Raw genomic sequence first — 17,974 nt, forward strand, 5'->3', positions numbered from 1 at the left:
CTGAGCGACCATTTCGAAAATATTTGAAACTCTGCACAGTTTTTCAATTTCATCTAAATCGTCATTTTTCGATATCAAATCTTCATATTGAGTCACGACTAACTTTTCAAAAGGGTGTATGTGAAAATGGTTCAAAAATATTTGCACAGCAAAAACGGAAGGTTCGATTGTTATGATTTTTTCAGCAAAGTTAGACAACTAAATGGTGATTCTTAAGAAAATGTGCACAGTAAAAAAAAAAATTTTTTTGCCTTTAAAAATATCATTTTTGTCACAAAAACTCAAATATCTCAAAACCCTATCTTTTTTCGAACGTAATTTTTTTAGGGAAAACGGTCCATTATATTAGCTATCTACCATAAAAATTTGGTGATGGTAAACTAATAAACAAAAAGTTATGACATTTCAAACATTTCACAATTTTCACATTTAGTAAAAAAATTTTTTCTGTGTAAGTTATTTCGAGAATTGCAGTTTGATGCAGATTTTATTGTTAAGGGACGTGATTTAAACAAGTTGTTTTCATGATATTTTGATTTAATTATTCATAGCATCTATAAGAAACTTAGACACGATCCAGTGTTGTGATCAAAAGTATTGATAGTGTCATAATTTTCATTGCACATGACTGGCGAAAATTCTTTTAATAGTGTTGAAACCTGTTGATAATAACGTTGATAGAAACATATCAGAAATGTTATTTTTAAGACAAAAGCTGCAAAATCAAAGATTTATATACACGTGTACGTCTATAGTTTACCTGCAAAAAATATACCTCTTAGAGAATAGACTTTATGATCGGGAGGAAACGGGTATCTTCAACAACAACAAATGCATGATAGGTACATACCATGACAATGCTCACGAAAAGCAAAAAAATTACTACTACTAAGGTTGTTAAAGATCTTATAGTAATTTTTTCTTCAGTCAAGCAAATGACACCAAACTAGTCAGTAAAAACTTAAAAGTGATTTTGTTTATTGAAATATTACGAACAACATGAGTAGCCGCTTTCTCAACTGTTGTAGGCCGTTTGATGGAAAAAAGTGTTCAAAAGAGTTACGAAATCTCACCGAAAGCACCATAGATAAACTGAAAGCGACTGGTTATGCTCCAATGTCCACATTGAATACAAATTTACGCATTTGCACGTCCTGCCGTCTAAACGTTGACAAAAGAGCAATCTGTATATCATCGGTTGAGCAGAGCGCAGGAAGTTCGAAAACGACAGCAACTGAGGAATTGCCAGATGTATCGACAACAACTGAGGAATTACCAGAAGTATTAAGTGCTGAGAGCCTTGCCACCGTACCATCAGCGAAATCTGTTTCAACAAATCAATCGGAAGATGAGTGTATCCAAAAGGTCAACATCGAACGCTTTAACGAGGGCATAGCTGGGATAAAAGTGACTCCGATTAAATGGAGTAAGATGGACTACGTTTATTACCCGGAGAAAAAATACCGTGAAATAAACGAAGCTGTACGAAGAAACCTCTTCAAATTAGGACCTGATGATGTAGAAAATACAGACTACGATGAGGTAATTATAAATATGAAGGAAAGGTTCTCGAATGCAGCCTCGACAAGGAAAGAAAAATTATTGATTTTGTCGATGCTGCCAAGTTCGTGGTCTATTCAGGATGCCATTGATGAGTTCAAAACCAATAGAAATACAGTAAAAGAGGCAAAACAATTGAAGAATAACTGTCTTTCAACCAAAAATACTAGGTCTAGTACTGCATTAACAGATGAGACAAAAGAAATAGTAGTTCAATATTTTGAAGATGATTAAGTAAGTCGAGCTATGCCTGGTCAAAAAGATTATGTATCAGTAAAAAAAGATGGAAAGCGTCAAGCAATCCAAAACGATTAATGATGACGACTTTGAAAGAAGCTCATTTGCAAGCCTTCGGCCAAGGCAATGTAAGCTTCTTTCCAATTCAGGAACACATAATGTGTGTGTGCACAACCCATGAGAATATTAATCTTATTTTACATAGTTTGAAAAGAATCAATTTAACAAAGGATATTAAAATGTTAACTGGTAGTCTTTTGTGTGAAAATACAACATCAAATTGCTATCTACGATCTTGTTCGGATTGTCCAGATTCTTCATCATTGGAAAATACTTTATTCGCTGAGTTTGAAGAAAAATATATTGATCAGTTATCATTTGAGCAATGGGTGACCACGGATAGGTGTGACATAGAAACTATTGTAAAACCTGTAGATGAGTTTGTGTCATATTTTGCTTGAAATTAGAAAGTTTAATCCCTCACGATTTCATTAAAACAGAACAATCCAGCTTTTTAAAAATACGAAAAATACATTACAAAATGGTGAATTTTTAGTCATTTGTGATTTTTCTGAAAATTACAGCTTTGTATTGCAAGATGAAGTGCAGTCCCATCACTGGAACGTACAACAAGCTACAATTCATCCATTCGTTATTTATTTTAATGGAAGTACGCAAATTGAACACTTAAGTTTTATTATAATTTCCGAAGATTTAAGACACGATTCAGTATCCGTAAACTTGTTCATTGAAAAATGATTAACTTTTTACGCGTTGATAAGCATAAAGAAGTCAAAAAGATATATTTCATGTCTGATGGAGCAGCGTCGCAGTACAAAAATCGTAAGAATTTTTCGAGCCTATGTCAATTTAAATCAATGTACGGAATTGATGCAGAATGGCATTTTTGCTACATCACATGGCAAAGGTCCTTGTGATGCTATTGGAGGAACAATAAAGCGCATGGCCACAAGAGCAAGTTTAGCCAAAGAACGTGAGCATCCAATTAAAACTGCGAAAGAACTTTTGATTGGGCAAATCGTAGAAAAGAAAAGATTTAACCAAATTATCATTTTGTTTTACTACTACTGAAGAGTACGAAATAAAGGCTTCAGAGCTCAGCGAGCAATTTAATAACGCGAAAACGATCCAAGGAACCCAAAATTTCACTGTTTCATTCCATTGTCGGAAAATAAAATTAAAGCAAAACTATACTCAAACTGTGCTGATAATAATTCAAAAGTGTTCGATATTTTAAAAATTTGAATAAAAAAAATAAAAATAAGTATTAATAAACTGTTTTCATGATATCATAACCCATACCAAAATTCAAACCCAAAACTCTTAGAGTTTCTATAACAACATTGTGTAACTGCCACATTTAATTTAATACTTAAGATAATATTAATTCATTTTTATTTATTTATACATATAATATTTATACATATAATATACATAATATCGATGAATACATAAATATGGAATATCATACAAACAACTTGTTTAACTCACGCAAGGCCCTTAACAATAAAATCAGCATCAAACTGCGATTCTTGAAAAATACACGGAAATTTTTTTGTTTACTATGTGTGAAAATTGTGAAATGTTTGAAATGTCATAACTTTTTGTTTATTAGTTTACCATCACCAAATTTTTATGGTAGATAGCCAATATAATGGACCGTTTTCCCTAAAAATTACGTTCGAAAAAGATAGGGTTTTGAGATATTTGAGTTTTGTGACAAAATGATATTTTTAAAGGCAAAATTTTTTTTTTTTTGCTGTGCCCATTTTCTTAAGAATCACCATTTAGTTGTCTAACTTTACTGAAAAAATCATAACAATCGAACATTCCGTTTTTGCTGTGCAGCTTTTTAAATATTTTGAACCATTTTCACATACACCCTTTTGAAAAGTTAGTCGTGACTCAATATGAAGATTTGATATCGAAAAATGACGATTTAGATGAAATTGAAAAACTGTGCAAAGTTTCAACTCAATAGAAAATCATGAATTAAAAATTTTCTTAAATTTTGATGCTGTTGCTTGGAATCGCTCATTAACTGCGAGGTTCCTAAGCCAAGTTACAAGCACAAGCAAGCCAAGTTCTGCATTCTTATATCATGAGGCTATCACGATGATACTTTTATGCCCAGGGAAGTCGAGACAATTTCCAAACCGAAAATTGCCTAGACCGGCATCGGGAATCGTACCCAGCCACCCTCAGCAACTGTACATTATATGGCGAATCAATTGTTTATACTATTGAATCAATGATACATTTTTATCCGAGGGGTCCCGCAGCGTAGTTGGCTGCACGTTCACCTCATAAGCGAATGGTCATGGGTTCGATTCCCAGCCCCTCCACCAAACCCTTGTCAGTCGCAAGAAGCGCAGTCCGTACGGTGGCGTTTTGGGGAACGCGCCTCACCGACACGGCTGCCTGATGACGACTGACAAAACTGACAAAAATGAACATCTCGGAGGCTTTCCTCCAACGTTCTTCGATTAATGGCAACCGAAAAAAGCAACTGTTGCCGTGAGTAATTCCGACGGGCCTGAAAGGGTGGATGATGCGAACGCGACCGACCTAGGATGGGGCGAACGCGTTTCGTTTTGTTGTCGTTTAGCGTCGCCGCTGCACATACAGTACGGGACGGCCACAACAAGAGCAAAAAGGAATGAAGGAAGATGGTTTTTCTCCATCGTATATGAAATTTGTGTATGATTGTATAATTGTGAAAGATTGAATGTGAATTTGTTGAGTATTGTGAATATTGTAGTGAGGAAAAGTATGATGTATTATTGATGTAATTTGTGATTTGTAGATCGTTGCTGGTGCGAGTCATCGTTAGGTTTAGTTTCCATTGTGTTAGTCACCGTCTTTTGTACATTGTACTACCGTTACTTACCGTAAGTTTGATCCTCAAAAGTTTGTAGTTAGATTTGTTTATAATTGAAATTAATTGTTAATATAGAATCGTCCGCTAACCTACAGAGGTAGAGAGCAGAAAGAGGCTAGTTGCTGTGGGAGAAAACTAGATTGTATGTTTATTGTATTGTTTATATGTTTAATTATTAATGTAAAATATACTTTAGTTGAGTTCGTTTTCTTGCACCCGGAGGGTGTAACAGCAACGATCACTGGATTCACCACATGGACAAATGAACACAATGGACTCACGATGATATGGACTGGCGACTGACGACAACAATAACGAATTATGGACATCTAAAAATAGATTCTGTGTGGACTCTGTACAGCAGAGTACCTCAGTAGATCACGGTACAGTAGCGGTTAAGAACACAGAGTGCCTACCAAATGAATATACGAATAAAAAAATACATTTTTATCCGGGTAGCGCCGGGTGGAGTTCATCAGGAGGTCGGAATGTTCGATTGGTTGCTTGATGATCAGCAGGAGTCCAGGAGGAGCTGTGGCTGGAGACAGGAGCTGGTCGGCAGTGCATCGAGAGGCAGGAGAGGTACAAGCATCGGAGTCGAGCCATTTGTACAGACGCATGTGTTGGAGAGGTTGTCGTACAAACTTTGGAGTGTGGACGATTTGTAACAGATTGGGCCAGGTTTCGGCGAGGAAGAGCTCAGGGCTAGAGGCTCGGTGTTTGGACGAGCGAAGAATGTTGTGAGGCATCCACACTAAGGAGGAGTGTTGGAATTCCAGATAGTGTGGGGCACCTCGGTGTCGACGGAAAATTTGTAGAAAGCAGGGGTGGCATTGCGCATCTCGATTCGAACGAAATTCTTTCGAATCGAACATGTTTGGCATTACGGCTTTCGATTCGATCTCGAAAACGACTCATGGTTAGAGTATGCTCGAGGAGGTACAAGAATAACGAGATGTTTTGGCATTATGGAAACTCGATAGCACACTGAAAAACGACTCAAGTCGAATGAAAAACACTCGTCACCTTTATAGCTTTCGAATGTTGTTCGAGAGTAATTTCTTGCTGAAAGTTAAATTTAGAATTAAAAGAATAACAGTTGTGCGCTATGCTATTGCAGAAAGGTCACAAATACTATACACAAAACCCAGATTAATCCATCTAGCGGTGACGATGCCTTTCTCGAATCAATCGTTTGGTTTCGCCTTAGTGTGATACACATCATATATAAATTGCCTACATTACGGCTCTTGCAAACGCTGTATACTGCCCCTATTCGCATAAGCGTCCCATGTCAGTTTTCTTCAACTTGAGAAATATGCCGTTGAATTTTTCAAACTCGTTTTACATGGAGAAATACAAAAAAAAATCTTTATCTGTATACATTGCTGTGGAACTATTAAATGGACCATAATTATATTTATATGGCTGACCGTGGAAATCCGTTAGGGTCTGTTCAAATATTACGTAACGCAATAGGGGGTGGGGGGTTGTTTTATTTTTGTTACGATTTGTTACGAAAAATATAGGGGGTGGGGTCCTTCGAGAAATTGTTACGCGTAACAATTGAGATTTTTTTTTAAATTTTTCAAAAAATAGTTATTGTCGTCAAAATAGCATAAAACACACAAAAAATAATAATTTATTGTATCGTGGTTCAAATTCTACCAAAAACAAGATTTTTTCAAAAAAATGTATTTGTTACGCGTTACGCATAGGGGTGGGGGTAGTTCTAAATTTTGTTACAGATTGTTACGAGGGGGTGGAGGGTTCTTAAAAACAACGTTTTTCGCGTTACGTAATATTTGAACAGACCCTTAGGCTTCAAATCTCGACTTTGTGAGTACCCAATTTGCGATTAAGCCATGTGCTACGTGTGGCTATGAAGAAAGCGAATTAAAGATAACTTTCGTGTGCTGACTACAAGTACCTAGAGTATAAACACTGGCGGAGCCAGCTATTGTTATTTGGTGTGGCACCGCTTGGTACAAGAATAATAGCTGTTGAGAACAATGGTGTGATTGCATCGTGTGGTGCCCCACCTCTGTCTCCGCCAGTGAGTATAAAGAATGCCATAGCTCAGAGCAAAGTTATACCAGTTTCACCTTCCCAGAACTTTTAAAAAAGTAAGTTTGATACTGATTATGTTTAGAAATCTTGTTTTATTCATTGTTTTACCTTTAACGCAACTGTACAAAATTTTACACCCATGTTTAAACACACTTTCAATTGGTATTCTAGTTCGAAAATTATTACCACATATCAAAGTCTTTTCAAGTCATCCTAGAAGGTAATTTTTGGAAGCAAAATAGTTGCATTGGTCTCCTGGTGGTGGGACCAATTCGACATTTTCTTCCTCTTTTGGGATCAGCTTTTGGCAATCAGATTGCACATGTCGTTGTTCTTCTGATTTAAGGCGTGCGTATGACCTGGAATTTTGTACACCATCTTGCTGGTTTGTGTCTTACGGAACTTGCTGCCTGGAATGGAAACCGATTTGTGTACGTTCCGACTGAGAACGCTGTCCGTCTGTTTCAGCTGCATGCACAATCGGTTTTCAGACGAGAAGTCTAAGTCCGATGTTAGATGCAGCTGAGGTTCTTGACCAACGTTGAAATTGACGGCCAACGATACGAACGAGGTGTCCAAGGTAAGACTTCCGGTTACGGCGATCCCAGTACTAAAACAAGACATTTTTCCGTGAAAATTACAGTAGTTTCATAAAACAGAAAGCAAACTTACTTTTGCTCGACTTTTGAGTGTGCATTCCTTCCCCAAATACTCATCGTCACTTGTCCATTCAGATCAATAGAAATAGCACCCAAGGTGTTCAACTTGACCGAGACTCCATTTTGTAGTGAGAATCGTTCTTCATTATCCTGAAGTAGGGTAGTTGCTTGATAGGCCGGAGTTGGTTCGGAAGCAGTTCCACTCCAAACGTGTCCCATGAGTTCTCCTTTACCGTCGAAGAAAACCAATGGCCGTAGAACGGATCCTTGCACTGAAAGTTCCATACCAGCGGTCGATTCAGTATCCTCTTCCACTTCCTCATCATCACCGCTGCTAACAAAAGAGGAAAGTCCTCCAGCGAACAGTCCGAGTGTGAACATACTGAACTTCTCTTCACCGACTTCCAAGGCCAGATCGACTATACCACGTTTCAAAACTCCTCCGCTCATCTCCTGGAGCGATTCCAATGTTGCATTGAAGGAAGGTACTTTTGAGTAAGTTCGAGTTAGAGCTGTGGACAACCCCTTGGCACCAAGAATATGGTAATTGCTCAACTGATGATCACGTCGAACTACTTTCTGTAATAGAGCTTCAAAATCCGGACAGCGATCGGCCAACATACGAAGCTTTTGAAGCAGATACTGTTTTACTTCGTAAGCCTTATCGTTAGATTTCAAGAGTTGAACCAGATGCATTAGTTCTTCGTAATCCGGTTTAAGGTCCAGAAGGATATCGAGAGCTAGAGCTCTGGCGCTCGAGTCGTATTTTTTGGAAACTTGGAAGAAAATGTCCTCAAATATTGCTTTAAAATCTTCGTTCCACAGATATACTGAAAATGAACGCAACGCTTTCATAGCCGATACGCTCACCTTAGTGCTGCCTTCTTTAGCAAGTTTGCTCAGAACGTCCAGAGTTTTAGGCGACTTGAGGTTATGAAGTCCACGAATAAACTTCACCTTGCATCTGTCCTTCTTGCACCAATCCAACTGACTCAACAAAAGGCTCTTAACCTTCTCGACAATTTCGGTGTCGAAAGAATTTCCTGGCAGCTTGGCATATCGATGGGCTAACGAGCCTAGAGTTTGCAGCAGCGTATCGTAGAACTTATTATTATCCGGCTTCTTCTCTGCCAGTTCTAGCAAATCTTCAATGACGGCCTTCTTAGGTCGACTTCCCACGGCTAGCGCCTGCAAGTAACGTTCGGCAAGGAAGAGGTCTTCATCGGACTCGTACGAAAGCAACGATTTTGCAGCTTTATGCGATTCGACTGTTTGGGTGGCACCTAAGAGATCCAGTAATTGACCTCTATGTTCTTGCATAGACTTTGCCTTGACGACACGGAGGAAATCTTCCGTCGATGTTTGGCGGGCGTACTCGACCAGCTTGACCAAGGTGGCCGATTGGTCTTGTTTTCCAATGCGCTCGTTGGTTAGACTCTTTTTGTTATTTTTGACTAATTTAATAAGCTGAAATGAAAAAAGTATATACAGATAAGGTATTAAACTACTGTGATATAGAACATATTATACTAACACTATCACATTTATCGCCTTCGCATTTCGATTCGAAATCTTCCGTTAACAGACCGTATTCCTGTAATGTTAGAGATTTCACAACATCATCAACAGACCCTCCCTTAACGGTGTCAACTTTTTGGGATTCTGCCTCAAGCTCCAGCTTCGTCGTAGACTCCAGGAACGCTCCTAAACTATCGTAGGCATTAACTAAATATTTGACGTAATCCTGCGCTGCAACTTTCTCCAGCGTTCCTTTAGCGCTTACAGTAAAGTCGGCGCTTCTAACTGTTCTCGTCAAACTTCTCAGTGGATACTCGGTGCGTTCAAAGCGGTTGTCTGCAAACTTACAGTTATTTTTCGCTTTATGATACCGCGTTGACGAGTGAGAAGTGTATTGCACATCGCAAGTTCCGGATGGATCTTCCTCGACGTATTTCCCATCGAGAAGCTGATACTGGAACAAAGTAGCAACACCCTTCTTGAAATTGGCCAGCGAAATATCCTCTACTTGTTCAAAGTAGATTTTCTTCACATGTCCCAGATTCCAGTAGACATAGAATGGCGTTGAATCTACTTTAGATAACGTCGTTTTGTGTTTTACATCGCCCGGAGTAGTGTACAGGATTGGGTTTACGATCTGAAAATAGAAGGTTAACGATAATCCAAATAATGGGCTTTTGCAGTGCTACACAATTGTAATTACCTTCAACAAGAGTAGTTTGTGTTCATCATCGCCCCAAATGGTGGCAACGTGGACTTTGGCCTTGACGAGGTATCCGAGGCTTTGCGAAGCATTTCTCGCGTCGCCCACCCGTACTTCGTTCACATAGGTGTACGTTTGCTCCGTGCCTAGTTGGAATGCATCGCCGAATGCTGAAATTGTTGGAACATGCAAAAGATGGTATCAGTAAAGACAAACATGAAAATGACGTGTCTAAATATCATTAACTCGTGAACATGAAACAGTTCAGAAGTTTAGCATGCAGATTTTTGTTATTTATAATTCAAGCTTGACACTAAATTAACTCAACAGAACCTAATTCAAATCTTTACTTAATCAAATCTAAACGCAATACAAAATTCTTGTGATGTGAACTCGGCTTACAGACAGAAAGACGAACGCGAACAACAACGGACAAGTTTTATTTATTATCGTCTAATCAACTTGAGGTTCTGGTTTTGAATGAATATTACGAAAAAGTAAGACATTCCTAGGTTTGATGTCAGCAGTTGGAATTGGGTGGCATCCAGACGCTTCGTGAACAGATCAGCCAGTTGATCACGAGTGCGAATGGATTCGACGTTCAGCGTACCTCTCTCGACCAGATGCCGGATGAAGTGATGTTTCACGTTGTTGTGTTCGTTTTATTCTTGCTTTTCGGGTTTTTGCCATGCACTCACAGCCACGATTAACCTCGGAAATGATCACCGGGTTGGCAGCAACATGCAGATCTTCCAAGACGCCGCTGAACCATACGGCCTCTGTTGCTGCTGCACTAAGAGCAACATACTCCGCTTCGCTTGAGGACATCGACACGGTGGATTGCTTTCTGCTGCTCCACGACATGGTGCACCCATGAAGACGAAACCCACTTACCGAATTTCGGTCCCGAAGGTCAGCCGTCGAACCGGCGTCAACAAAGTTTTTGTCCTGCTTTTCTGTCGCACCACTCGCTTCAAGGCGTTTCAATGTACGACGAATCTTGCTGAAACTGCCCGAGGTAACCGACGACAACATCTGGCTTGAAACAAAGCATAATGTACACCAGGCTTCCAAGCAGCTCTCGATACGGCTCACCGGCATTAGGCCCACCACATGGCTCCATCGGAATCCTGGTCGGATTGCACTCGCTCATCCCGAAACGATTCAGCACCTTCGTGATTCTAGACGTCCCCGGTTCTGCCGTTACACTGTCCGGGGACTGGTGTAGATGGTTTCCTTCAGCTTAAGTGGTTCAAGTTACCTTCACGTACATCTGGTGGAAGATGAAGCCCTCGTAACCGCCTACCGTCAGGATGATTCTGATCGTCGCACCGGAGTGTACGTTTATTCGTAGTCCAGTGCCGGTCTCTGCAGGAAACCCTTCGCAACGAGTCGAGCCTTGTGTCGCACGGCACGTCCGTTCTCGTCCTCCTTGATCCGAAAGACCCACTTGGTTTTTGACGGCTTCACATTGGCAGTACAAAACATCAGCTTCCACAACCTGGTTCTTCTCCATGAACTGCAGCTCGTCCTGAATGGCTTTCAGCCACTCGTTACGATCGTCTCGGTCCAAGACTTCCTGGTAGCTTTCAGGAACAAATTATTTAGCAACTTACCCGGTAGCATGCGTTTCCGTTCGCTGCGCCTCGAGGACTTGCCCTGAGCATCGCGTCTTTATGTTGGCGAAGCACTGAACCTTATTTCAATTTTTTTTCCTAAACTGAAGAAGGAATCTGTTTAATTATTCACCCTTATAATCTTGTTTGTTTACGGACGAACGAAACTTTCGAACAAATACAATTCTTTAGAATCATTCCACCTTTTGATTTGGTGGCGTAAACGAGAATGCGCAATGCGTTTTCGTTCGAAAGCGCGTTTATACGTTAACAAGAATATGGGTGATTTTAGAAAATGAAACAATAAGGAGCTCCTGAAGAGACTTCTGGACGAATTTGTCGAGGAACTCTTGAAAATATTTCCAGTCGAACTTTTCTTGTTTCATAGGATCTATGTCTGACATAAATGTGGAATAATATCTTCCGTGTGGAATATATGTAAATTCATGTTGAAAGTAGCCTTGGAACTTGATAGAAATGTAACTAAATACATGACGTCATCATTGAATCATTTGTTTGAGAAACTGCATGTATCCATTTTACACACACAAACAAACAAAATTTCATAAACTTCCGAAAAAAAAAACGTATTTTTTGCCAGAATACGTATTATTGAACGAGGATTCAGAATACAACCAATATTTTTTTTACACGGTTGGTATTCTTAATTTCCCGGTTAACCTGATCTTTCACAGCTTTTTAAATACCACCTGAATTTTCTTTGATTTTTTGTGATTTTTTTCATGGGGTTAACTTATAGTTTCATTAACGCTAAAGGTCTTAATCGACTAAATGCACCCGTTCTAAAAAAGAACTGGTTGTATATGAAAATCTCATTTAGGCGGTTCAATTTCAATAATTATGTTTTCTTATACTTTCTGATAATTTGATCCAAACAAAATTCACAGCACGCAAAACACTCTTTTCTCATTTTCTTTACACCGGAAAGATTCTCTCCCCAATCAGCCGGTAGCAAGTTGCAAGAACTCTAACCGTCCGATGATACTGCGGAGACCCAAAAGAACTCTTCTCCGCACCTCTTCCTAACACATTCCCGAGTGATCCGTTATGTTTATATTTACAACAGACTATCATGATATAACGTAGTCGTATGCCTTCGAGGCGCTGATCGTTTTCGTTTTGAAGCGCGCATTTTAGCTGATCCATATATTCTTCTCGGTTGCCTAACCACGCGTAAGTACCTGTTCGGATTTGGTCGACTTATTCCTCTATACACAACTCTGCATGCAGAATGTTGAAACTAAATGTGATAACTACGTTTGAAATTCTTACCAGGAGCTACGTGGCAGTATCCTGCAAAAGGAAAGAAAATGAATACATTAGCATACAGACGAACTGATAAGGGCAATGACCAATCGTCGGTGATAAGAAATCAAAGACTGCATGGGATTCAATTAGCTGATACCATGAGGCATCTCGTCTCGAGGTAGACGACAGAAGTCAACAATGAGATTGATGAATGATGCCCGGCAAAATAAGATTAAGACACGTTGACCAATTTATTGTAAGCATCATTATTTAATATATATCACACCACAATATATTTTGGAACGTGTTGTCTCTTCGTCTCAGATTAGAAACAATCTTCCACCCGGCAATCGAATGAATTTAATTCTCCATGCAGTCGATTTCACTGCCAAGGTCAGAGGTTATCGACTCTCGCGAGATTTTGTTTTCATCTCTCCCATGTCGGGTCGAGAAATGTCAGAATTTTAAACAGTTTATGCTTTTTATCATTCTGCTTGATGAAGGATCAATAAGATCAATGCACATGCCATCAAGATTATAACATCATATACTCACCGAAAAGGGTCACCAGAACGAGAACCGCGAGCTGTATCTTCATTTTCATTTTCACCAACTTCCTCCCAATTGAATCGAATAGAAACCAGTTTCACTACCAAATCATTGACACATATTCTGGAATATGCCGGCTCGAACCGTGCCCACGATTGGATGGAGAACACCGGTGAAATTATATGCACAGCTTAAATTGATATTATTTCCCAAATGGATTCGTCACTAACTACAAACACTACGCACGGTGATGGCTTTTGGGACTGAAGGCGCAGAGTTTCTAGGGCGTCTAGCGGAATGGGATGGTCTGGGGAGGCGGCCCGTGCCACATAGGGGTCTGAAGGAAACGGGAATGAACCGAACCGATCGCGGCGGTTGCTGAAAGAGAACTGAGAGTTTCATTCGAATGCGAGAAGCAAAACAGAATCTGATTATCACTGCTATAGACTAAGGCAAATGAACTCCCCCAAGAAATTATGACGTTTGAGCGGGTCGCATAATGAACGCAAAATGAACTTTTGTTCGAGAAAACGACCCGCTCAAATGTCAAAATCCATCGGGTGAGTGAATTCGATGAACCCCTGCATAAATCTATAGCATGGGCTATACGCTAGGAGAAGAATCAATTCTGTCATCAAAAGAAAAAGTAGAATCATGAAAAATTTTAACAGCGAGGTATGGAATGCAGCTTTCAAAATAATATTCAAAATTTCAAAATAAAAATTTATTTATAAATAATTTATAGCAAGAGGTTAGAATTTTGTTAAAATTACATTATACATATATTAATTTGATTGTTAGTGACAATGAAGTTTTTTCTTGAAATGATTCCGGAGATGGTACTACTTTCAATCTTAATTGAATTTATAATCCCGTCTAATAAATCATTTTCAAAAAATCTCTGTTTGTAATTTTTAAAATTATTTTCAATTCCATTGGCTATACCTTGCCTGTTAAATTTCAGTGATTCTACTTTTCCTCTGATGACAGCGTTCATCCACTTCTCCTCGCGTATAATACACCATCAGCTTGCTAAATGCTGGAGAAATGCTCTCTTGGCTGGAAGATTGACCGCGCCATTCAACGCAGGTTGTGATGTGATGGTCTCGCGCGGTGCTATGAAAAGTGAACTATTCAAAATAAAATAAGGAAAACTAGCATACTTTAGAGTTGCCTTTCTCGTATACTAAGTATACGTAAAGGTTATATGATCACTCCAAAACCAAATTTTTGAAAGATTAACCCATAGCGTTATATGTATATGTACACTTAAAATAAATCACAGATTTCTGTGAAATTTCACCGAAATCTCAACAGCATTACTGTTCGGTGAATAATTTTACAGATTTTCGGTAATTTTGACAGTTGAACAAAGGAAAAATCGCAGAAAATTTGGTGAAATAATTACCGAACAGTTCTGCTGTTGAGATTTCGGTGAATTGAAGCAAAATTCACAGAATTCTGTGAAATGATTTGAGTGTGATGTATACATATATGTGTGTATGTGTACAAAATTTTGTAGACACACTTTTTGAAACTTAGCATTGGCCGAATTACTCGCAACAAGTTCCATTCGACGAATAATCCTATCTCATTGTTTTCTATTGAAAATTGGCCTGATTGGACAATGGGATCAGAAGTTATGGCCAAAATACTGTTTTCTATGCACAAAACACGCTAAAAACACTCACTCATATATTTTAGTATTTTATTTGCACGAGAAAGGCACCGCTAGGTGGAATAATAAGGTTTTTTTTTTGTATTCTAGTTGTTCTAGATAAACTGATTCAGGTATGGTCGTACACTCCGTGTTGTCCGGAGCAAACCGAATATATAATGTCTTGTTCTTCCTCGATTGCACACAGCCAGCGAGTACGGGGTCTACCCCCGAGCCGACGTCATCTTCCAGGTTCTCTGCTAAGCATGACTACTGCTGGTCGCTATTCTGGCATATACACTACATGTTCAGCCCACTGTAATCTACCGTATGTTATCAGTATGCCTATGTCAGCTTTTTTGTACACTTGGTTCAACTCGTGATTCATGCGTCTGCGCCTTGTCGTAACCCGATGTTGCAAACAATTCGCCTGAAGGATTTCCAGGCACCGGCCAAATCATCACCAGCAGAATATGGTGTCATGCCGCTTAGTGGCCATTAGGACACAATCTGAATAATCTCCATGCTGTTAACAGTATTCGTAAAGACTGCCAACTTAATTTTCAATTTCCTTGGTCTTTCAAAATCAGCCTACTGTGACCTACATCAATCTCCTCAGAAAACAAATCACTTGATGTTATTTTAAATTTAAATCAACACGTGGTGTATTTAAGCAGTGATTGCTATGATGCCACGTGCTATTCGAACTGCAGATAAATCTTGTCCATAATAATTTCTGCTGTTATACGCACAACTGTCCCCAGTGCATAGGAATTTCTGCAATTATTGGACAAATATGGTAAAGTACCCAATAGTGGACCCCTAACCAATAGTGGATCCTCCAGCCATTTTTCATTATTACAACACAATAGAAACATTTTGCTATGAAATTCCATCGGGAGAACCTAACTTACAGTCCTATTATTTGATTACATGCTTTGAAAATGCTATGGAAAGTAAAATTAGATGATTTTTTACAATTCTACAGTCGACTCTCTACATTTCCATGTTCTACATCTCGATATCTCTCCCTATGTCGATGGTTTGCTCAGTCCCTTCAATCTACATACATTTGAGCTTTCTACATCTCGATAACCTCCCTATCTCGATATCTCTCTATCTCGATGTGTTCTGATCATATTTTGTTCAGGATTTACTCTCCTTATGTCGATATGTTCAAATATTTAGGCTATTAGACCATCTTTGGACAATAACAAATACATCAAAAACGAGAAACGACATTTGTTTTGTTATCGTTCTTTATAGCAACGAGCTTTTTGCATCTAGTACCCATTTCAATTTTCCTTCCACTCCTCGATCTCTCCCTATCTCGATGGTCCCTTCAATATCGAGATGTGGAGAGGCGACTGTATAAAAATAAACACGAGAGTGTCCATTATAGGAATATATAACGTCCCAAAACGAAACATGAAATTCAAATGAAGTGTCGACTATAGGGAAGCAATTTCCTATTATGGACTTCAGGGGGTCTACAATAGGGTGAATTCAGTCCGACTTTACAATGTTAATTTCAAAGAATATCGTCGAGTATTTGAGTGTTTTATGTATGTATCACGAAAAGGAGATGCAGAGCTTGATATTAGATATCACTCAAAATTATTATTTAGAAAAATTTCCTTTTATGCCAGGAAGAGCAAAATTTCGCTACATTAGGGGCCCACTATTGGGCATTTTACTGCATATGACGGCCGAATACCCAATATTGGAATGTCTTTCGAATTAGTTTTTCTCTTTTAGGTAAGTAACGTATTAAATAAATTTCTAAATTGAATCGTTTTGATATACCGTGGACCCCCGGTAATATGACCGTTTTTAATCTGAACACTTTTTAATTTGAACCCCGTTGGTTTGAACATCGTTCAAATTAAAAATGGTTCAAACGTCATTTACCACGTGGAATCGAGAGAAGAAAATGGAACATCGTGAAATGGAACGCAGAATCAAAACAAACCAGCAAAGAGAGCAGCCAGAAACCAGCTTTTCTGATGCTTATAGAGTAACCAGAAGTTCAAATTAAAAATGAACCCCGTTAGTTTGAATCTGGGTGGTGCGGATAGAATCGATTTGGTTGTCAAACTGAAGCCAAAATTTTCTATTGTGCCGGAGCCAAACATTGAAGATTGAGGTTATGTTCGTACCTGATCTAATATTGAGAAGTATTGTTATTTTTTAGGAAAAAAATAAAAATAAACTTTGTTTGAGTTTTGTATTTTTTGTAACAAACATTCTCACATTATATTTCGAGTGGAAAATTAGTGGAAATGCAATTAAAAAGAACTCGTTACGAAATTTCACGAGATTCAGCAGCTGATTGGAGCATGAATGTATGTAAACAATCGTAAAGTCATGTAGAGTCTAGCGCATTTGTGCGCCCTCATGCAGCGTGGAAAGAGAAGAACGAAAGTGGAAGAACGGGAAATGTTTGACAGCCAAGTAACTGCAAAATAATTTTGTTTATGGGAGTGATTTCAAAATATCCCTCTGCTCGCTTGAGCGCAGAAAAGCGGCTCTATCCGCAGCACCCAGGTTTGAATGAGGTACCGTTCAAATTATCGGGGGTCCATTTGGTGACTCCTACACGTCTTTCACTATTTTCATGTCCGTAGAGGACCCCCGGTCTTAAGAACGTTCTGTACTTGATACATCTGAGTCGGGTGTGATTTTTTTACCGTACGCGGTATCTTCTGAAACTGTAGGCCTAATTTCCACAGATGATGCACATTCGTATTTCAAGACTAACATTATTATCAGCCGTTGGCGAGGATCCAAGGTAGACGAATTCTTCGACCACTTGGAAGGTATCCACGTCTATCGTCACACTGCTTTTCCGGGCCTTGTCGCGCTCGGTTCTGCTTACAAGCATGTACTTTGTCTTCGCCGTATTCACCAGCAGTCCAATTTTTCTTGCCTCATGTTATAGGCGGATATTCAGTTCTGTCACCATTTCAAATGTTTGACCGGAAATGTCCATATCGTCCGCAAAACAAATAAATTAAAAGGATCTGTTGAAATTTGTTTCCCTGACTGTTACACCTGGCTCTCCGCCTGACACCTTCTAGCGCAATATTGCACAACTGGCATGAGAGTTCATCACGTTAGCTTAGCTGCCGGAAGGATTCGAACAAGCTGGAGTGTACGCCAGGAATCTTCACACAGTTTTGCACACCATGAACAGTCTGGTAAGGATAAGTGTTCTCGTCCATAATTTTCCAT

At 39.1% G+C, this 17,974-nt stretch overlaps 1 protein-coding gene across 1 annotated transcript; it reads right to left on the minus strand.

Annotated features, from left to right (window-relative positions):
• Positions 1-6,841: 6,841 nt before the first annotated feature.
• LOC134212807 (microsomal triacylglycerol transfer protein) lies at positions 6,842-13,468 on the minus strand. The gene is made up of 6 exons (XM_062690992.1): positions 13,090-13,468; positions 12,559-12,579; positions 9,650-9,819; positions 8,963-9,583; positions 7,442-8,895; positions 6,842-7,379 (listed from the first exon to the last, which is right to left on the minus strand). The coding sequence occupies exons 1-6, from the start codon at positions 13,136-13,138 to the stop codon at positions 7,067-7,069; spliced, it is 2,628 nt and encodes an 875-aa protein (XP_062546976.1). The 5' UTR covers positions 13,139-13,468; the 3' UTR covers positions 6,842-7,066.
• Positions 13,469-17,974: the final 4,506 nt, after the last annotated feature.

Source organism: Armigeres subalbatus, chromosome 2 (genome assembly GCF_024139115.2).
Source record: "Armigeres subalbatus isolate Guangzhou_Male chromosome 2, GZ_Asu_2, whole genome shotgun sequence".
NCBI lineage: Eukaryota > Metazoa > Arthropoda > Insecta > Diptera > Culicidae > Armigeres > Armigeres subalbatus.

Coding starts and splice junctions, on each gene's coding strand:
- LOC134212807 (XM_062690992.1), bottom strand. CDS start 13,138: ATGAAAATGAAGATACAGCTCGCGGTTCTCGTTCTGGTGACCCTTTTC. Junction 12,580..13,089: donor CGTTCTGGTGACCCTTTTCG/GTGAGTATATGA, acceptor TTCCTTTTGCAG/GATACTGCCACGTAGCTCCT. Junction 7,380..7,441: donor CACTCAAAAGTCGAGCAAAA/GTAAGTTTGCTT, acceptor GTCTTGTTTTAG/TACTGGGATCGCCGTAACCG.